Source organism: Trachurus japonicus, chromosome 3 (genome assembly GCF_045865225.1).
Source record: "Trachurus japonicus isolate A0001 chromosome 3, Traja_1.0".
NCBI classification, from domain to species: domain Eukaryota; kingdom Metazoa; phylum Chordata; class Actinopteri; order Carangiformes; family Carangidae; genus Trachurus; species Trachurus japonicus.
Window position 1 is genome coordinate 2,527,738 of NC_140909.1, and position 21,821 is coordinate 2,549,558.

Consider the following 21,821-nt stretch of genomic DNA (forward strand, 5'->3'; position numbering starts at 1 on the left):
GTAGAAAAATCTGCCAGTGAAACAAGTTTTTTGTGCTTGTAATAAGAAAGAAAAACTTGCTCCACTGTCAGATTTTTCTACTTATTTCAAGTGAAAATATGCTTGAAAGAAGTAAAAAGTGTCTAAAAACAAGCTGCTTTTAATGCGATGAGTCTTATTTTAAGTATAAGGAGATTTGTTTTGACTAGAAATGACATTTTGACTAGAAATAAGACAAATATTCTTGGTAAGATTTTGAGTTTTTGCAGTGTGGGCGAGAGGAACGTAACCAGAACAGTGGAAAAGCGAGTGGACTTGCATAGTTCCCTACTGTCTTTCTGTGTAAATATCTCATGTTACAACATGAAAACCTGCAGCTTATATTCAAGTGCGGCCTATATATTTTCTTTTAAAATTTAGCTGGTGCGGCTTATACTCAGGTGCTCTATAGACCGGAAAGTACGGTAAATTCGCTAACACATGGGATTCTTTTTTATTTTTTAATCAGCTAGCTACATATTGGGGGGGGGGGGGGGGGGCATTTTGAGCATATCTGAATATTGGGGGGATGTAATTACGGCCTTGTTCTATAGCCTACTGTAAACTGTAAAACAGCTACAAAAGTACAAGAGTTCATAAACTCAGCATCAGAGTTTCACTTCGGTTCAAAGTCATTTATTTAACCAGCACTGGTTCTCTGAAGCTGTTTCATTAAGGTGGAAATCCTGCATAGCTCCTCTTTAGATTAATTTCTTCTTGTAAGTTATGAGTCAATTGAAACGATTTTAACCAAGAAATATAAAGTTGCACGTGTTTTAACCATCACATGTGTGTCCTTTAAACTCAGTCACAACACATTACACATCTAGTATACCTCAGAGTTAAAATCAACACTTCACTCCTGAATACATGTTGATGTTTTCCGTCTCGGTGATGATGCCTGTGTTTTCTCTGGTTGTCTGAGTGCTGTGTCCTGTAAATACATGGATTTGATTTGACGAACGAGGTGAGTTTTAAATGTCAAATCTCAGAGTTTGACCAGCAGAGCTCTGCACTGGATCTGAGTCTGAGTCTGACCTCGTTTCACCACATAGGTCCAACGCCGTTCCGTGCAAAACAGTTTCTTGGCTGGAAATAATGACACTCAAGGCCAAGAAATCATTCTGCACAAAGGCCTTTTGTAAAAACCACAATGTGTGGATGCTGCGGCCCCGATCTCCATCTCTTTAAATGACCAGGTACTGTAGAAGTGAAAGGAACTCGTCAATAGGGAGTGAAAATGTAAAGCCGCCTTTCATAAAGGTGAAAATAGAGAAATATCGAGCTGAACCTGAAGTTTGTGACTCATCGTCCTCGTCGTCCCCCGTTGGGAGCTGTGAGACTGGGATGACTCACAAGGAGGTACAAAGGTATTCTTTATTTCAGGGCAAATTAGAATTAAACACTGCAAAAACTCAAAATCTTTCCAAGAATATTTGTCTTATTTCTTGTCAAAATGTCTCATTTCTAGTCCAAACAAATCTCTTTCCACTTAAAATAAGAATCATCACCTAAAAATTAACTTGTTCTTAGATCATTTTCACTTGTTTCAAACAAATTTTCACTTGAAATAAGTAGAAAAATATGGTTTTTTGGTGCTTGTAATAAGTACTATCAGATTTTTCTACTTATTTCAAGTGAAAATATGCTTGAAAGAAGTAAAAAGTGTCTAAAAACAAGCTGCTTTTAAGATTTTGAGTTTTTGCAGTGAAAACTGTTTGTCTTCTAAATAATTTGACTAAATTGATGCTGAGTTGTTTATTTGCTTGGTTTAGTGTTGTGGTTTATATAACCATATTCTATATCTGAATATGGAGACACATGCAGGTCAACACAAAAATGCACCAACAGAATTTTGCACAATACGTATCTGCTCATGTCATACACATAGGCTACTGTATATCACCACTTACAAGCACTTTGTCTTATATAACCTGCCATATCTGTTTCTTTATGTAAGGGATAATGCCCGACGAGGTGTCCATTATCAGAAATTAATGGACGACGCGGAGGCGTGAACCCTCCGCGTCGTCCATTAATTTCTGATAATGGACACCTCGTCGGGCATTATCCCTTACTTAACCTGCCTCATTCTTTGTTTTATGTTGAGTAGCATTTTTCTGTTTTATGATGAAGTGAAAATAACAACAACCAAAAAAAAAAACCATTGAAAATAAAGGCATCTTATCTTACACTGCAAAAACTCAAAATCTTTCCAAGAATATTTGTCTTATTTCTTGTCAAAATGTCTCATTTCTAGTCAAAACTAATCTCTTTCCCCTTAAAATGCGACTCATCACCAAAAAATTAACTTGTTTTTTAGATAATTCTCACTTGTTTGAAACAAATTTTCACTTGAAATAAGTAGAAAAGTTTTTTCTGCTTGTAATAAGGAAGAAACATTTGCTCCACTATCAGATTTTTCTACTCATTTCAAGTGAAGATATGCTTGAAAGAAGTGAAAAATGTCTAAAAACAAGCTACTTTTTAATGTGATGATTTCTATTTTAAGTATAATGAAATTAGTTTTGACTAGAAATGACATTTTGACTAAAAATAAGACAAATATTCTTGGTAAGATATTAGATTTTTTGCAGTGTATCTAATCTTATCTTATCTTATGTGACTCTGTTCCCTGTTTTTCTTCAACTGTAACATGAGCTGAATGCTTTGGACGGGGATTTGGAAAGTGAATTATAAACACAGGTGCTGAATGTTCTTCTTAATATTGTTTGGAGGACACGACACAACGAGAGCAGCAAGACGGAGGCAGAACTCTGTGTAACTTCACCTGCAGTAAGATGCATTATAATAATAATAAAGCATCACACATCATATACACTGCAAAAACTCAAAATCTTACCAAGAATATTTGTCTTATTTCTAGTCAAAACAAATCTCATTATACTTAAAATAAGACTCATCACATTAAAAAGTAGCTTGTTTTTAGACACGTTGTACTTCTTTCAAGCATATATTAACTTGAAATCATAGTAGATAGTGGAGCAAGTTTTTCTTTCTTACTACAAGCACAAAAAACTTGCTTTCACTGGCAGATTTTTCTACTTATTTCAAGTGAAAATGTGTTTGAAACAAGTGAAAATGATCTAAAAACAAGTTCATTTTTAGGTGATGAGTCTTATTTTAAGTGGAAAGAGATTAGTTTTGACTAGAAATGAGACATTTTCACAAGAAATAAGACAAATATTCTTGGAAAGATGTTGCAGTTTTTGCAGTGTAATGACGACTTCATGTTCTCCTGTATAACGACTATAAAGGGTGACGGTGTGTTCACGGCCTGTCCGTTCCACAGCCGCCGACCCTTTTTATCCTGACCTCGGTGTCGACCTTTACGGTTCCCTACACGCGGCGCTGATGCCGTCTAATGATGCGAGCGGCGACATGAGGGCCAGTCTCAGTCACAGAAACCATCATTAATGCTTCCTCTGCAGCTCTATTAAAAAACACATTCATGCTACTGTACACGTACATCTAACCATTATATGAAGCTGAATCCACTCTGGTGCCAACGAGGACATCCACAGTATAGACCTTTAATGTTTGTAGTTGATAGACTGGGAGCAGCAGCACAGAGGAGGAGGGGGGATTACTGTAATAGGAACACATCAGACTGGAAATCAATTCACTCACCAGGCAACAACGGTAAAATAAACACATTCAGCAGTGACGGTGGTGTTTTATCAGGAGCTGTGTTTACAGTCCAGTCCACCGTCTGCAGGAGGAAGACTTTCACCTGGAGCTCAAAGATGGAGAGGTGCAGAGATGACACTTAGAAGAAATATAAAAAAAACATGGAGAGGAAGTTTTCATCTTCTCTGCCACCGTGTGGTGAAGAAAGAAAATGCAGCTGCAGATCCATTCTCTGTTTTTATTGTGTGTTTTAATGATCAGGGTTAGATTTTTCACATTCAGGTGCAGCTTCGGTCACATTTGCATATGTGTTCTTCTTAATCTGTGTTGAGCTTCATCTGAGGTTTTTTCTCCCAAATCCACATGAAGACTCAGACCTGGACCTGGACTCATGAGTGATGATACTTTACTGTAAACTCATTGTTACACTCATAATTGATAACTCTATTTGTTTCAGCCTGAATCACATTTTCCTGTGTGTTTTGATGTGTTGGTTCTGATCTCTAATCTCCATTATAGTCAGAAGTAGAGCTGGGTGATGTTTTTTTTAAAAAACATTTCTCCCAAAACTGAAATAAAAATATTGTCATTTAGAGCTTTTATAGGCTGAAAATGCCTAAACTAGTCTAAATAACAAAAAATATCAAGTCTTTTCAGACCTTAATGCAAAGAAAACATGTTCATATTTATTCCTAAACAACACAGCAAGAATATTTTAACTCAGGAAGAGTTTATAAATCAGTTTTTGTGGGATAATGTCGATGTTTAATCCCAGCAGTGGTTTTTATATAAAACCAGATGTGGTTCAGGTGACGACCTCATCAGTGTCTCATTAAGGAGAAGGAGTTGTGTTTGTGTTGGTGTTTAAAAAAGAAAAGAAAAGAATGACTGTCATACATGTAGAGATGCTTTTAACAAACACTTGTGAAAGTGCTCTCTTATTTTTTTCCAGAGCTGTATATCACGATGTAACTCAAATCACTATTCTTGTCAAGTTTAAATGTTCCCTGTTAATCATGAGTGAGATTTGAAGATATCACAAGGTTATTTTTTATTTAACTATTTATTTTCTGATGGACTGAACCCCGAAACATTGTGTTGTATTGTTTTATTGTAGATGATATTGTATGAATCTGTTTATTACTTTGAATTTAAATTGTTTTATTTTTCCTCTGAAACACCTGAAATCCCTTCAGACTGTAATTAAACCATGAAAACCTGCACACAGCAGGAAATACGCTCATAAACTCTGCATGTGGTCTCAAATTACAATACAGCTCTGATTAATTAAACAAGATTATAATTACTCAGTATTGTCAGGTGTATGAAGTTTGAAGAAATAATCCAAACAATTGCAAATTCAAATTATAAAAAATAATCTTTTAATGTAAACTACATGTTCAGTGCACAAAGAACAAATGTACAAAACATAAACTTGACATTTTGATTGAGACAGAAGGTAAGCATGTTAAAAAAAATCAATTAACATGGTCTTGTGAGTTAATAATATTATCTTAATTAGTTAAAGTGATCAGCATAAATAGGACTGTAAATAAATTATGAGCCTATTCTCTCTGCCTCCAAACATCCTTGGTGAGCAGGTTGTCAGATTTATTCCCCCAGTGGATTTTCGTGTTTGTTTTTTTTCTTACTTGGGCCATTTGCATCTGTGGATGAAAAGAGGGATCATGGCTGTGACTATGATCAAATCTTTATCTTTTATTTTAGATAGATATGGAGAACACTGCAAAAACTCAAAATCTTTCCAAGAATATTTGTCTTATTTCTTGTGAAAATGTCTCATTTCTAGTCAAAACTAATCTCTTTCCACTTAAAATAAGACTCATCACCTAAAAAATAGTTTGTTTTTAGATCATTTTCACTTGTTTGAAACAGATTTTCACTTGAAATAAGTAGAAAAAATCTTTTGTGTTTGTAATAAGGAAGAAAAACTTGCTCCACTGTCAGATTTTTCTACTTATTTCAAGTGAAAATCTGCTTAAAAGAAGTAAAAAGTGTCTAAAAACAAGCTGCTTCTTAATGTGATGATTTCTATTTTAAGTATAATGAGATCTGTTTTGACTAGAAATGACATTTTGACAAAAAATAAGACAAATATTCTTGGTAAGATTTTGAGGTTCTGCAGTGTGTCCAAAGTAATAAAATAAAACCAGTAGAGTACGAACGGCTGTGTGTTTCTCACCTGCACGAGTTGTGATCGAAGCGCTGGCGTTTTTGTGCGCAGATGGAGGAGTTGAGGTGGCAGCGGTGGATCGGCCTCGGCTGCAGGGTGGGGGCGGGTTTTGGGAGACAGTCGCAGCGATCCACATCGATCTCACAGTCCGGCATCCACGAGCTGAGAGGAAACTCTGAGCAGGAGGAGGAAGAAGATATAGAAGTGTAAGAAGCTGTGAAATGACTTCATCATTACAACATACAGGACATCAGTTCATCACTTCATCATCAGAGTGTTTTGAGCCGATGTTTAAAGAAATCGAAATTGAAATTGATGTTTCTAATGAAAACTAAAATGAAATCTGTTCTTCAATAACCTTTTTTCATGACTGAGATGAGATGACTGAGATTTATACTTCCTGCTTTGCTTGAGTGCAGACGCTTCACTCCTTTGCTCTCCGCTTCACTCTCTCTTTTTTTCCCATTGCAATCTTTTCCTTTTGAAATTTATTTGTATTTTTTCCTGGATACCTACATATCACTGGAAGCCTAATTTATGATAGTTACTGGAGGCTACGACTGTTTTTTAAACTGTTTTACCCTGAGAGTGTGGCTTATCAGCAGCACAACCCGGCACTGTCGTGACCGGGATTGAGGAGCTCAGCTAACAGAAGCTAATTAGCAGCAAGATGCCTCCTTTTTCCACGGAGGACTACCACAAACTGCTCCAGAAGATAGCAGTACTGGAAACAAAAATGCATCGGCTCGAAGTGAACGTGGAGGTAAATGGACAATATGGAAATGATACTACTCTGCCGATATTCCAAAACAGTGAAAGGGAGCAGGCTAACACAAGGCTAACGGGCACAACCAAGGCACGGCCGGAGCCAGGTGTAAATGGGAGTAAATCAAACAGTCCTCCCTGGAACTCTCTTGGTGCTAAGCCAAAGCACCACAAAATACCTCCCTCAAACATGGGAAGACGATTATCAGGCAGAACCCAGCACTCGGAGATGGATTACGACACCGAGTGGCCTGCACTGCCATCACACAGGACTGTCTCCTCAACCCCAAAACCACGGAGAAAACAACCACGGACCAAGGCTTCGAGCAAACTGCCCCAAGACACAGGGATTCTACTTGAGAACAGATATGCTCCACTTTCACAGGACCCAGACTCCCCAAAAGAAGGCTCATCTCCCAGGACCAGAGAAAGGTATGAGGCTAAATCTGATGCTAAAGGGCTACAGAGAGAGCTAACCACTGGGCCTCAAACTCTGATAGTGGGTGACGGAGCTGTGTATGACATAAAACGCTTTTGCAGCAAGAACAACACCAAGGTACTGTGTTTTCCCAATGACATGGTGTCTGATGTTTCAAAAAAGATCTTGAAGATTGTTGCTGAGCATCCAACATTGAAATCGCTCATCATACACACAGGAGCCCTTGATGTTGTGAAGCAACAATCAGAGCTATTAAAACGAGACTTCATGGAACTGATAAACAAAGTTCAGTGTTTGAATACTGAGGTGTTTTTCAGTGGACCTCTGCCAACAGTTCGGCGAGGAGATGAGAGATTCAGCAGGCTGATGATGCTGAACAGATGGCTTAAAGATACATGTACTGCTCAATCACTGAACTTTATTGACAATTTCAACATCTTTTGGGAACGCAGGCACCTCTTTAAGGCAGATGGATTTAGCCTTAACAAGTCAGGAGTACAGCTGCTAAGTGCCAACATCTTTTACTTTTTGCGTCAGGCACCAGCAGTCCCTGTCAAGGACAAGAGACAAAACAATCCAAAACAGCAGATAAGACGGCACTCTGGTGAGGGCGCTGAGATAAGGATTGACAACGGAGGACAGCAGACTCAGAAAGAACCTGCAACGTCATTATCTGCACCCCAGCAACTGGATTATCCACCAGCCCCAACAACGTCATCACCTGCACCCCAACAAGTGGATCATCCACCAGCCCCAACAACGTCATCATCTTCACCCCAACAAGTGGATCATCCACCAGCCCCAACAACGTCATCACCTGCACCCCAACAAGTGGATCATCCACCAGCCCCAACAACGTCATCATCTGCACCCCAACAAGTGGATCATCCACCAGCCCCATCAACACACACAAAACACAAGGAGTCTCCCTTAGCCCCAAAAGCCCCAAAGGGGGAGTCTCCCCCGGCCCCAACAGGAGACTCCCAACATTCAACCCCCCGAACCCCATCCAGCCCCCAACTCTCTTCATCTAGTCCTGACTCCCCATTTCTGGATTTCCCTGACAGGATGAAGAGCTTTCTCACTAGTGGAATCCAACTAACACCACGCCAGGGTCTCATATTTTCCCCAATTAACCCCCCACATCGTCCACCCCCTCGCATTCCACCACGTCAGAAACAACCCTCGACCAAAAGTCACCGAGCCCCCCCACTTCCTCTGAATCATCATATCATTGAATCTGAATGATATGTGCCGGGTCCAGGCTGCAATACTGATATCAAGAATGTTCTTTCCCAGGAAAAGTCAGGGCCCTATGGAGTTCAGGCAGCTTTCTCAATCCCTGTGGTGACGGGTAACAGAAAAGTGATCAAACTGGTGAGAAATAAAAAGGGTTCAATTAAATCTACCAATCTAGTGAGTATAGCTTGTCAACCTCGAAACTCACCAGTGTCTCCTGTTATCTCCACAAGGTTAGCTCTACTTAATATCAGATCACTAGCCAACAAATCCTTGTTAGTAAATGACATCATTATGACCTATAATCTAGACTTCTTACTTCTTAGTGAAACATGGCTGACTGAATGTAGCTGTGCTACCATTCTCAATGAGGCTGCACCAACAAATTTCAGTTTTATGAATAAGTGTCGAAGTGGTAAGAAAGGCGGGGGAGTTGCTGCCATTTTTAAATCTGTATTTCAGTGCAAGGAAACTATATTTGGTGATTTTAGCTCTTTTGAATATCTATGTTTTTTAGTAAAGGGTGATCCAAAAGTTCTCTTCCTAATTATTTACAGACCACCAAGATACCCAGGAAAATTCTTTGATGAGTTTGCCGAACTGCTGTCAGTTATCTGCACTGACTACAACTTTTTTATCATAACAGGGGATTTTAACATTCACATAGACAATAACATGGACACAAATGCCAAAGAACTATGCTCTCTTCTTGACACTTTTGGCCTCTCCCAACATGTGAAAGGGCCCACACACACCCGAGGCCACACTCTGGATCTGGTTATCTGTAGAGGTGTTGACATTACATCTGTTGATATCAAGGACTTGGCTCTCTCTGATCATTTCTGTGTGTTCTTTGACTTACAGATAACTCCGGACATGCAGTTACCCTCTGTATCTGTTAGGAAAAGGTTCATAAATGAGAATACCAGTGTTAAGTTTATGGAGGCTATAGTCATGTCACCAACTGTGAGTGCAGAGACAGTTGATGAACTCCTGGATAATTTCAACTGCAAAATCTCAAATGTCATTGATACCATTGCACCTATTAAAACTAAGATGACCTTGGCCAGACAGAGAACACCATGGAGGAACACTTTGATGGTAAAGGCTCTGAAAACAGAATGCAGGAAAGCTGAGCGTAAATGGAGAAAAACTAAACTTCAAATCCACCATGACCTCTACAAACAAAGTCTTTGTAATTTTAACCATGGGCTATTCAAGGCTAGACAGCAACACTTTACTGAAATGATTAATAAGAATATCAACAACACTCGTGCTCTGTTTGCTATGGTTAATAAGCTTACAACCCCCCCAAAAGAGATAGTTTCAGAACTCTTTTCCACAGAAAAATGCAATGAATTTGCTTACTTCTTCAATGAAAAAATCAAATCCATAAGGCTAAATATCAACACAAATCAGCAAAATAATACAATGATGCAATCCCTAAAATCACCTAGGAATAAATCAACTGTAATGTCAGAGTTTAATACAGTTGACCAAAAAACCTTAGAAGAAACAGTTCAGCATCTTAAAACATCGACATGTTGTCTTGACACAATACCATCTGACTTTTTTAAAACTATTATAAGCTCTGTCCAAACAGATCTGCAGCAAATAATAAATTGCTCACTTCAATCAGGCACGTTTCCTAAACCCCTGAAAGTAGCTGCCATCAAGCCGCTCTTAAAAAAGAGAACATTGGATACTACCATTTTAACCAATTACAGACCCATCTCAAATCTTCCCTTTATAGCCAAGATCGTTGAGAAAGTGGTTTTTAATCAACTCAGCAACTTCGTAAACTCCAGTGGACTCTTTGACAAATTTCAATCAGGCTTCCGACCTCACCACAGTACAGAAACAGCTCTTATTAGAGTGTTAAATGACATAAGGTTGAACACTGACTCAGGCAAGGTGTCAGTTCTGGTCATGTTGGATCTCAGTGCTGCGTTTGACACTGTGGATCACAGTATACTGCTGGACAGGTTGGAAACCTGGGCAGGACTCAGCGGGACAGTCCTAAAATGGTTCAGGTCCTACTTAGAGGAACGGAGTTATTTTGTGACCATTGGTAGTTATCAATCCGATCGAGTGGCTATGACGTGTGGAGTTCCTCAGGGGTCAGTCCTTGGACCCCTTCTGTTTAACATGTATATGCTGCCTTTGGGTCAAATTCTACAGAACTCTAATGTCAACTATCATAGTTATGCAGATGACACACAGATATATCTTGCACTGTCTCCAGATGACTGCAGTCCAATAGAGTCATTATGTCACTGTTTAGAGCAAGTCAAAAATTGGATGAGCCAAAATTTCCTTCAGTTAAATCAAGAAAAAACTGAGGTCATTGTTTTTGGAAATAAAGAGAAGAGGGTTGCTGTCAGTAAACACCTTGAGTCACTGTCTTTAGAAACTAAAGACCAAGTCCGAAACCTTGGCGTGCTGATAGACTCAGATCTGACCTTCAACAGCCATATCAAATCAGTCACCAAATCAGCCTTTTATCAACTGAAGAACATATCCAGAATTAAGGGTTTTATGTCCCAAACTGATCAGGAGAAGCTGATTCATGCTTTTATCTCCAGTAGACTTGACTACTGTAACGGTCTTCTGACTGGTCTCCCCCAAAAAAGTATCAAACAGCTGCAGCTCATTCAGAACGCTGCAGCTCGAGTTTTAACCAGAACAAAGAGATCAGATCACATCACCCCGGTTCTTAAGACCTTACACTGGCTCCCAGTCAGCTACAGAATAGATTTTAAAGTTCTGCTCCTGGTTTACAAATCACTGAATGGTTTAGGTCCAGAATACATGAAAGACATGTTAGTAGAGTATAAACCCAGTAGAGCTCTGAGATCTACTGACTCAGGTCAGATAGTGGAGCTCAGAGTTCAGACCAGACATGGTGAAGCAGCATTTAGCTGTTATGCTGCTCACAAGTGGAACAAACTACCAGCAGAACTGAGATCAGCCCCAACTGTGAGCACTTTTAAATCCAGGTTAAAAACATTTCTCTTTTCATGTGCTTATAGCTGAGAACTTTAAACTTATCTATTTTTTTTCTTTTACTTTTATTTGCTCTTGCTCTTAACTCTGTTTTTAGTGTTTTGTTTGTTTTTATTCTGTCTTATGCTTCTTTTTTTAATGTTTTTGTCTTTATGTAAAGCACATTGAGTTGCCTTGGTATGAAATGCGCTATATAAATAAAGATGCCTTGCCTTGCCTTGCCATGAGAGGAGAACTGGACTGACATCGTTAAAGGGATAGTTCACCCAAAATTGAAATTTCTACTTCATTATCTCCTCCCCCTCATGTGGACTAAGGGCTGGGAGAAGTTTCAGAGTCCTCCGTGGCTTCTCTGAGTTACAGGGGGTCTCGGCGTAGCACTGCATGTCCATATGACGGTTGAGAACGGAGCTCACTTTTCTTCGTCCAAAATAAAACACACCAAAAAACATCCAAATACCTCCATGCTGCTCGTCTGTAATGTCCCTCTTGTATTGAAGCCCCAACATGAGAAATTGTTCCGTAAAAAATTAAATAAGTCTATATTTTAAGCTTGTTTGTAGCAGAAGCTCCCAGTGTTGCTCTGCCAGAATCTCGCGTGATTTGCGGAGCCGTGAACTGGGTGTCACTGACACACTGAGAACTGAGACACTGGGAGCTTCCGCTACAAACAAGCTTAAAATATAGACTTATTTAATTTTTTACGGAACAATTTCTCAAGTCGGGGCTTCAATACAAGAGGGACATTACAGACGAGCAGCATGGAGGTATTTGGATGTTTTTTGGTGTGTCTTTTTGGACGAAGAAAAGTGAGCTCCGTTTGCTACCGTCATATGGACATGCAGTGCATGTGCATGCAGAGACAAAACGATATATTTATCGAAAATGGGCCCATTAACAAGTGGTAACGTAGATTCATCCACATTAACGTGAGACTTTTTTTATAACCAAACAGAAACTCCTCGTTGTCCCTTTTAAATTAACTTAACTTAAGTTTCATTTTGAAGCGACTTGTTTCTTTATTTATCTGAGGTTTAAATACGGGTTTGGTTAAAACACAGGTCTGTTATTGATTACTAATGCCTTGTTCAGCCTGTGTACAAGAACCATGGATCTATTATAATATAATACATCCATGACAAGAACATGTGTTTAATGCTCATGGGAATAAAACGGTGGATTTGACTGAAGCTACATCAAGTCCTCGTTGTCTCTTCTATCGGGGGGAAACATTGTGCATTGTGGTTCATTAATTAAGCAAATAAACTTAATTACACCCCACTACTACTGTCATTTTCTTGGAGTACACACACACAGACACACACAGACCTGGCGTGGTGGAGGGGTAAGGGATGCATCTGTCGGAGGAGCAGTCCCAGATCAGCCCACTGGCACAGAGCCTCCTGGAGTCGGTGGCCTCCTGCAGCTGGCCCATCGGGGAGCAGCTGTACCGAGACGGAGCAGAGCAGAGCAGATCAGATCAGAGCAGCTGGATCAGAGAACAGCACCGGGAAAAACACTAAACTTCATCTGAGAGAGGACGAGAGCGATGGAGGCAGCGAGGCTCTGGTCTGGACTCACCCGCTGCTCCTGTCGGTCTGAGCGTTTCGTCGTATGATGGCCGGCTCCATGCACCGGCACTCTGTGTGGTTGGCTACTTTAATCAGCACAGGCTCAGGGACGAACTTGGAGGGAAAGACACTAAGGACCTGAAACACACACACCCACACACACACACACACACACACACACACACACACACACACACACACACACAGGCAAATACAGTAAAAAAAAAAAAATGTTTGTACTCAAACTTTTCAGATCGAGGTAGAATGTAAAAGTTTAAATCAGTTTGACTCACAGTTTTATTCACATACACAGTGGTGGTGTTTCTGCAGGTGACGCCCTCTAGATTGCAGCAACCGCTGCACCTGTCAGTGGCAGAAACATCTGGGTAAAGTGATGTGCATGGTTCAAAACGTCACAGTGTGTCAGACATTCAGCCACATGGTAACAACACTTTGGTCATCAGACAGAGGGAAGCAGTGAGCTAAAGAAAAATCCTTGAGAAAAAAAGGCCCTGAGTCTAAAATCAGAGCAGGAGGTTCTTTTTTTATTCCTCTATGGCCATTTGTGATAAATAAAGGTTATTTTATGTTTCCGTCCATATAAAGATGGTTTAATTGAATTCATGAGGGTTCTCCTCCCAACCATCGCGTCTCAGTTTGAAACAGGAGGTCATCTTCTGTCCTCCTTTGCTGCTATACATGATGAAGCTTTGGTGTGCATAACATTCATAAGGTTCTTAAAGGGATAGTTCAACATTTTGGCAAATTGGCCCATTGCCATAATCGCTATAGTCATAGCAGTAGGTTCATTACCTTTAATTGTAGGTGTAAGCTATTTTCAGTACGGCGGAGCGCAGCAGCTGGCTGCTCAGAGCTACGCTATGGAGGCTAAGGGAATTTCTTGGTTTCCCTCATTAAACTCATCAAATTCAACATCCCAAAACTCCACAGCGCTTTTGTAGACAAGTTGTGACCTGCACAACCACCACGCTATGAGATAATGACGGAACGATACGAAACGGAGCCGTTTTCGAGGTAAATACAGGGTAAATACGGAGACTGCTTGCTGAAAAACTGTCCCTGAACGCAACGCGCATCAGCGGTTTTGTATGAATTTACCTCGAAAACGGCTCCGTTTCGTATCGTTCCGTCATTATCTCATAGCGTGGTGGTTGTGCAGGTCACAACTTGTCTACAAAAGCGCTGTGGAGTTTTGGGATTTTGTATTTGATGAGTTTAATGAGGGAAACCAAGAAATTCCGTTAGCCTCCATAGCGTAGCTCTGAGCAGCCAGCTGCTGCGCTCCGCCGTACTGAAAATAGCTTACACCTACAATTAAAGGTAATGAACCTACTGCTATGACTATAGCGATTATGGCAATGCGCCAATTTGCCAAAATGTTGAACTATCCCTTTAAAGGTTAATCTAGTTCTTGTGTCGCATTATTCTCCAATTAAGTCTTTGAATCTAACCTAGCAACATATAAGAGCCCAGACCATTGGAGGAAAGCTGCTGTGAACGGGCGAGCCAAGTGTCTGGTCCTGGATCAGCTGCTCTAACCCAGCCAGGGTTGGACGTCTGGATGAAGGTGGTGAGACACAAGACAAGTCTCCTTAACATCAGCTTAAACAAGTGTTCAGGAATATTACTGGATAATAACTTTCCTGGTACTGAGGACTTGGACTCAATAGGAAGGAGGCTCCAGCTCACTGTTACAGGAAGTCTCTGCCTCCACAGAGAGGATCAGCTGATTGGACAGAGTCAGGAAGCTGCTTCATGCTGAGATAAACTACTGCTGATCAATCTTCTCATCCGAGTCTTAGCAAGAGAACAAGGGTCGACTCCTTAAAGGAGAATTACCGTTTTTTACAATCTGGACCTTATTTCTAGCATAAAATCCGATCATTTCCTCCCCCAGATAACTTTGGTGTCATTCCAAGTGGTTGTGATGAAATGAGCTCCAGCCGAGAGGCGCGTATATCCGTATAATGGAGTCTACAGGGCAGCAGAATGCAGCCTCTAAATAACACATTATCTGCAGAGAAACTCCTTCATTTCACCAATATTTAGTTCTGATAGGCTAGTGCTATTCCCCTCTGAGTCCGGGGTTAGCTGTTATCAACATCCGGGGTCTGTAGGTTGACCTACTGACCTCTGACCTGGATGATGTCATCTCTGAGGCTTGTTGCTACCGCTAATGCTACGGTTGGTTTCTGCGTGTTTCTGACTTGTCAGAACCAAATGAGCAGCTGGATGAAGTTCAGCTTCCACAGGCTTCCTCTCCTCAACCTGGACTCACTAAAGCTCTATAACAAGGGAGTCTTTGAGACTGTTTGTAAAACCCGTCTCCACATATAAACCTGTCTTGTCTTGCAGACACAACAACACTTAAACACAAAGCGCTGACGTGGGGTCAGGCCGGACGCAGGAACAGGAACAACAGGAACATCAGAGTGTTGAATCTGAATCTGGATTGGAGGCTTCATGTCAGACGAACCTGTGGATGGACACGCAGGGCGGCTTGAAGAACATGGAGGGTTCGGTGCCGAGCTCCTTGGCCACGTCCACACACGTCTCCCTGGGCATGCACTGAGTCCGCTGCCACTCCTCGTCTATGGCTGCACATGAGAAACACAACATTCACATCACAGCCTCTGTAGCTACAACATGAACAGGACTCGTTCTCTTTATGGTGTTTTGGGTGTTGGACCTTTGAGGATCTCCAGGCTGTAGGACTCGGCAGCGTAGCGCGTGGAGCGGTGTGAACCCACGGGGGACGGAGAGGACAGCGTCTCCGTGGGAACCTCCGGCTGCTGCAGCCGCAGGCGACACTTCCACAACTTCCAGTCGGGAAAGTCAGCGAGTCGGAGCAGCTCGTCCAGGCTGGAGGCCGAGCGCACCTTCCTCTCCCACTGCTTCATCACCTGCAGAGGCACAGCATCAGGTCAGCTTCACCTGTCTGACTGTCTGTCTGTCTGTCTGTCTTTCTGGTTGGTCAGTGTTGATGTTTCTAATGAAAACTAAAATGAATTTTAAATAAAATTCAACAAAAGCTTCATCCCATCTGCCATAGCTGAACTAAATAAGTCAATGAAAAGAACATAACCATGAGGAATGTACATGTAAATGTGGGGTGCGGGGTCTTATATGTTATATGTTTTATGTCCCTATTTATGTCCCTATGTATTTGTGGTGTATGAGATGGGGGAATGTCTGTAAATGAATGTAATTTGCACTTCTCGAGGCTGTCTGTACGCAATGGTGAAGACAATCTTCCTCGTAAAGGACAAATAAATTCATCTTATCTAATCTATTTTTTTTCATGACTGAGATGAGATGAGAGGAGAACTGGACTGACATCGTTAAACTCTACAGTAGCCTAATATATTCATGCATGCAGCTCAGAGGAGAAACTCAGAGACAGATGATGTTTAAACTCTTTTTTATGATAACAATGATTCAAAGAAAAAAAAAAACAATGTATTAAATTAGTTGATGAGACACAAACGTGAAGAAACTCACTGAGGCTCGGGTGAGGTCACCAAACGTTAGGCTGTGTTTTTTTTTGTTTTTTTGTAATGAATACAACTACAAAAGCTACAGAGTTTTGTTATTTCAGTTATGTTCATTAATCTTTTACTACAGGAACACTGAACTGTCCATGTCCTGGCTGAGAGGAAAACAGCTCTTTAACACAACGACAACCGTGTCCAGAAGAACCACAGTATCCCCCATAATCACTTTGATCAATGACTCCAGATCGATCTGTCTCTGTCTCTGTCTCTGTCCACCACTTTGGTCCAGACTGAAATATCTAGATAAAAAAAACTACTTCTGGTTGTTTTGCATTGAAATTTGTTATAACATATTCATGGTCCCCAGAGGACGACTCAGGATTCACTTATTTAGTTTAAACAGATGTTAAAAGCCAGACAATGAAACTCTTGCTTTTCTTCACATTACAAACAAATTGATAAAGAGATAAATAAAATTGGTGGTTCAGAAGGAACTGTCCTACAAATATTGTTGGATTCAGAAATAATTACAAATGTTGAGGTAAAAACTTTTAGCTTTGATATAAATGAACTTTGTGACCCCTTCACTTTCCATCCAGGACCAACGACGACAGGGGAAAATGTAAATTTGTCAGAGAATCTGATTTATAACAAAAAAACCTGAACAACCTTTTACATTCCCACCCACTCAAGCTACACAAACACAAAAACCATTTAACTCATCTCTGTTAATCTGCCTCTTCACTCACAGCTGCACAGTTACACTGTTCAAGTTGCTCTTCAGATTTTATTTATTACACCAAAGCAGATGAATTTATGTTGGTGATGAAATGTAGAGCACTAAAAATAGGACCGGGCTGTGGTAAATATTACATTACAGCCTCACAGAGCTGCTAACGGAGCCACTGACACTCTCACACATTAACAGACCAGAGGCAGTGAAGATATTTGCAGCTACATTAAACATTGGCATTGTCCTTTTTTTTCTGCCTCACACTGACTTGATGTGATGTGGAGCTCCACTCGTCCTAACGTCACACTCATTAAAAAAAAAAAGTGTGATAATGAACAGCTGAAGCTGCAGCTCTGTCTGCTCCGGTCCGACTTCACACCTCTGTGTCTCTGCTCAGTCTGAACAGGACTGTGCTTCAGATGTTTAGATCCTTCTCCATGATGCAACGCCTCTGATTGGTGCCACATTTATTCTGCAGCGTGAGTCGTGACAACCACCCAAAGATTACTTTGTCCTCCGTGCCTTCTCTGAGTTACAGGGGGGGGGGGGTCCGCGCAGCAGTAGTGTAGGTTGTGAATGGATACCAACTTTCTTCGTCCAAAAAGACACACCAAAAAACATCCAGATACCTCCATGCTGCTCGTCTGTAATGTCCGTCTTGTATTGAAGCCCCGACATGAGAAACTGTTCCGCCGGGACACAGGCAGAGCAGTGAACTGAGACACTGGGAGCTTCCACTACAAACAAGCTTAAACTATAGACTTATTTCATTTTTTTCAGAACAATTTCTCATTTCGGGGCTTCAATACAAGAGGGACATTACATACGAGCAGCATGGAGGTATTTGGATGTTTTTTGGTGTGTCTTTTTGTTACGAAGACAGTTGGTATCCATTCACAACCATTATATGGACATGCACTGCTACGCGGAGCCCCCTGTAACTCAGAGAAGGAACGGAGGACTCTGAAACTTCTCCCAGCCCTTAGTCCACATGAGGGGGAGGAGATAATGAGTGCAATTTCAATTTTGGGTGAACTATCCCTTTTAAAAAAAAACCTGTGAGCAGGAGTCTGGAGAAGAAGCTGTTTGAAAGACAAAGCAGATTATGATCTGATTCAGTTTCTTCTGTCGACTGAACTTCTGATGAAGTTCATCCATAAATAAAGACTGTTCATGAAAACATCTTCTCTTTACTTCTAGGACATAAACCCTTTGCTCCGTGCTGTATAAACACAAGAGGAATGACGTCCGGTATGTGTGCGCACACACGAGCTGTGACTCAGGGCCGGAGGAGAAGACTAAAACCACCTGTCATGGTTCCACTGAGCAGCAAAGTTCCCACGGTGACGTAAAACCAGAACGAACCGGAATAACACAATCGATTGGATTCAGAGTTTCGGCGCTTTAATTTGTCCTTTTGTTGTCTTTGTGTTTCTGATGATGAAATGAAATGTTACATCATCGAGCACTAAATCACTGAAAGTGATGTACAATGTGAAGGATTTTTACAGCTTTGTTTTGGTTTCAACTAGTTGAAATGTTAATAGAGCCAAGGGTGTGATCTGTCTGTCTGGTGAAAGTGGAGGAGAAGTTCCCAGGCAGGAAAAATCAAGAAGCCTGAATCCGGATGGTAGTTCCTGCATTGCAAGAATTGAAAATCTTTCCAAGAATATTTGTCTTATTTCTTGTCAAAATGTCTCATTTCTAGTCAAAACTAATCTCTTTCCACTTAAAATAAGACTCATCACCTAAAAATGTACTTGCTTTTAGTTAATTTTCACTTGTTTCAAACAAATTTTCACTTGAAATAAGTAGAAAAATCTGCCAGTGAAAGCAGGTTTTTTGTGCTTGTAATAAGGAAGAAAAACTTGCTCCACTATCAGATTTTTCTACTTATTTCAAGTGAAAATCTGCTTGAAAGAAGTAAAAAGTGTCTAAAAACAAGCTACTTTTTAATGTGATGAGTCTTATTTTAAGTAGAATTAGATTTGTTTTGACAAGAAATAAGACAAATATTCTTGGTAAGATTTTGAGTTTTTGCAGTACATCACAACACGAAAAAGACAAGTCAACAAAAACGTACATTAAATCTGCACAATCGGATTGTCATCTACATCAAATAATGTATGTAAGATACTCCAATGTACAGTGGTTATAAAATAAAATAAAAGTGTAAAACAAATGAAGATGACAACAAGAAACCCTACACTGTAAAAACTCAAAATCTTTACGAGTATAGAGAATATTCGTCTTGCCAAATCTGCCAGTGAAAGCAAGTTTTTTGTGCTTGTAATAAGAAAGAAAAACTTGCTCCACTATCAGATTTTTCTACTTATTTGAAGTGAAAATCTGCTTGAAAGAAGTAAAAAGTGTCTAAAAAAAAGCTACTTTTTGTGTGATGAGTCTTATTTTAGGTATAATGAGATTTGTTTTGACTAGAAATAAGACAAGACAAATATTCTTGGTAAGATTTTGAGTTTTTGCAGTGTGCCTCGGCCTCTCTGTCGGCCGAGGGCGGAGGCACGGCTCTGCACTTGTCTCTGAACCAGTGTTTTGTTTTATTTACTCTGGAGAAAGCGTAATGATCTGAGCCCTTGATGTGTTCAGTGTGCTGCAGAGCAGAGCAGAGGGTGGGTGGGGCAGGCTGGCCCCATCCATGACTGCTTCCACTTAAACCAGACAGAAACAACAGAAAACAGGGAGGTTTCCCCTCCGCAGCAGCAGCTTCTACCAGAGGGGAAAGACCAAGTAATGAGAAACAGAGAGAGAGGAGGAGGGAGGGATGACAGGAGCTGAAAGAGAGGTAGAGTGGAGAGAGAATGGAGCATAATGGAGATGAATGATGTCTTGATTAAAGGGATAGTTCACCCAAAATTCAAATTTCACTCATTATTATCTACTCACCCTCATGTCGACTAAGAGCTGTGAGAAGTGTCAGAGTCCTCCGTTCCTTCTCTGAGTTACGGGGGGGTCCGTGTAGCAGTATTTGTCCATATAATGGTTGTGAATGGATACCAACTTTCTTCATCCAAAAAGACACACCAAAAAACATCCAAATACCTCCATGCTGCTCGTCTGTAATGTCCCTCTTGTATTGAAGCCCCGACATGAGAAATTACTGACACAGGAAGAGCAGTGAACTGAGACACTGGGAGCTTCCGCTACAAACAAGCTTAAAACATAGACTTATTTAATTTTTTTCAGGACAATTTCGCATTTCGGGGCTTCAATACAAGAGGGACATTACAGACGAGCAGCATGGAGGTATTTGGATGTTTTTTGGTGTGTCTTTTTGGATGAAGAAAGTTGGTATCCATTGACAACCATTATATGGACAAGGACTCTGAAAATTCTCCCAGATCTTAGTTGACATGAGGGTGAGTAGATATGATGAGTGAAATTTGAATTTTGGGTGAACTATCCCTTTAACTGATTAACTGAAGAGGGAAGAAGAGCAGTGAAGCGGTTGAGTGAGAGTTGTGTCTCTGACGCAGATACAGCGAGCACATGACGACTGCAGTGATTGAAGGGAGCACATGTGAGTGTGAAGCAGCAGCAGCAGCAGCACACTGCAAAAACCCAACATCTTTCCAAGAATATTTGTCTTATTTCTTGTCAAAATGTCTCATTTCTACTCAATACGAACCTCTTTCCATTTAAAAGACTCATCACCTAAAAATGATCTTGTTGTTAGATAATTCTCACTTGTTTCAAACAAATTTTCACTTGAAATAAGTAGAAAAATCTGCCAGTGAAAGCAAGTCTTTTTGTGCTTGTAATAAGGAAGAAAAACTTGCTCCACTATCAGATTTTTCTACTTATTTCAAGTGAAAATCTGCTTGAAAGAAGTAAAAAGTGTCTAAAAACAAGCTACTTTTAATGTGATGAGTCTGATTTTAAGTAGAATGAGATTTGTTTTGACTAGAAATAAGACAAATGTTCTTGGTAAGAGTTTGAGTTTTTGCAGCGGTGTGGAGAGTTATTAACAACAAGAAACAAAAAGACAAGAAGCTGCACAACAACACAACAAACGAACGACTCACCCGGCTGCCTCCCTCTCTGTGCGCGCCCTGGCCTTGGCCTTGTCCTTGACCGTGCACGTGGTTGATCCAGCTCAGCTCCACCACCAGAGTCACCAGACAGGAGAGTCTGCACAGGCTCTTCCTCATCGTCACCCTCATCCCTCCGCGCTGCGCTCCGCTCCGATCGCTCTCTGACTCTGACCGACTCTCAGCAGCAGCAGCAGCTCACAACACACTGCCTCTCTCTTTCTCTCTCTGTCTCAGACCACACACACACAGACACACACTCTGTCTCCTCAGTCAGTGCAAGTATGTGCAACACACCCTCTGACACTGATCGGTGTGTGTGTGTGTGTGTGTGTGTGTGTGTGTGTGTGAGCCAGACGTGACCTGTCCCAGCAGCCCAGACGCCCCCGAGCCAAATGGAGGAAGAGGCTAAAGAGGCTTTAAAACCAGTTCCTCTTCCTCCTCCGGATCTTGGAGAGCAGCTCGATAACTGGAAGAAGCTGGAAGATGAAACACAACAAACTCCTCACACACACAGCAGCTGATCTGTTCTTCTCTTCTCTCCTCTTCTCTTCTCTCCTTTTCTCTCCTCTTCTCTTCTCTTCTGCCTCGGAGCAAACTCCTCTTTAAATTCTCCTCCTCCTGAATCTGAATCTGAATCT

At 40.8% G+C, this 21,821-nt stretch overlaps 2 protein-coding genes across 2 annotated transcripts; one reads left to right on the forward strand and one right to left on the reverse strand.

Annotated features, from left to right (window-relative positions):
• Positions 1–5,025: 5,025 nt before the first annotated feature.
• Positions 5,026–21,436, reverse strand: vegfd (vascular endothelial growth factor D). Its single transcript, XM_085805138.1, has 8 exons — positions 21,175–21,436; positions 15,594–15,807; positions 15,381–15,501; positions 13,177–13,246; positions 12,894–13,021; positions 12,642–12,757; positions 5,873–6,038; positions 5,026–5,336 (listed from the first exon to the last, which is right to left on the reverse strand). The coding sequence occupies exons 1-8, from the start codon at positions 21,310–21,312 to the stop codon at positions 5,318–5,320; spliced, it is 972 nt and encodes a 323-aa protein (XP_085661264.1). The 5' UTR covers positions 21,313–21,436; the 3' UTR covers positions 5,026–5,317.
• LOC146989408 (uncharacterized) lies at positions 6,435–8,139 on the forward strand. The gene is made up of 2 exons (XM_085772892.1): positions 6,435–7,671; positions 8,135–8,139. Exons 1-2 carry the CDS (start codon positions 6,534–6,536, stop codon positions 8,137–8,139), a joined length of 1,143 nt encoding a protein of 380 aa, XP_085629018.1. The 5' UTR covers positions 6,435–6,533.
• Positions 21,437–21,821: the final 385 nt, after the last annotated feature.

Bases quoted from the DNA above. Each gene is read 5' to 3' on its own strand.
- LOC146989408 (XM_085772892.1), top strand. From the start codon at position 6,534: ATGCCTCCTTTTTCCACGGAGGACTACCACAAACTGCTCCAGAAGATA.
- vegfd (XM_085805138.1), bottom strand. From the start codon at position 21,312: ATGAGGGTGACGATGAGGAAGAGCCTGTGCAGACTCTCCTGTCTGGTG. The intron at 13,247-15,380 runs GTTCGTCTGACA...TGCCACTGACAG, and splicing joins CCCTGCGTGTCCATCCACAG to GTGCAGCGGTTGCTGCAATC. The intron at 13,022-13,176 runs GTGAGTCAAACT...TGTGTGTTTCAG, and splicing joins CTGTGTATGTGAATAAAACT to GTCCTTAGTGTCTTTCCCTC.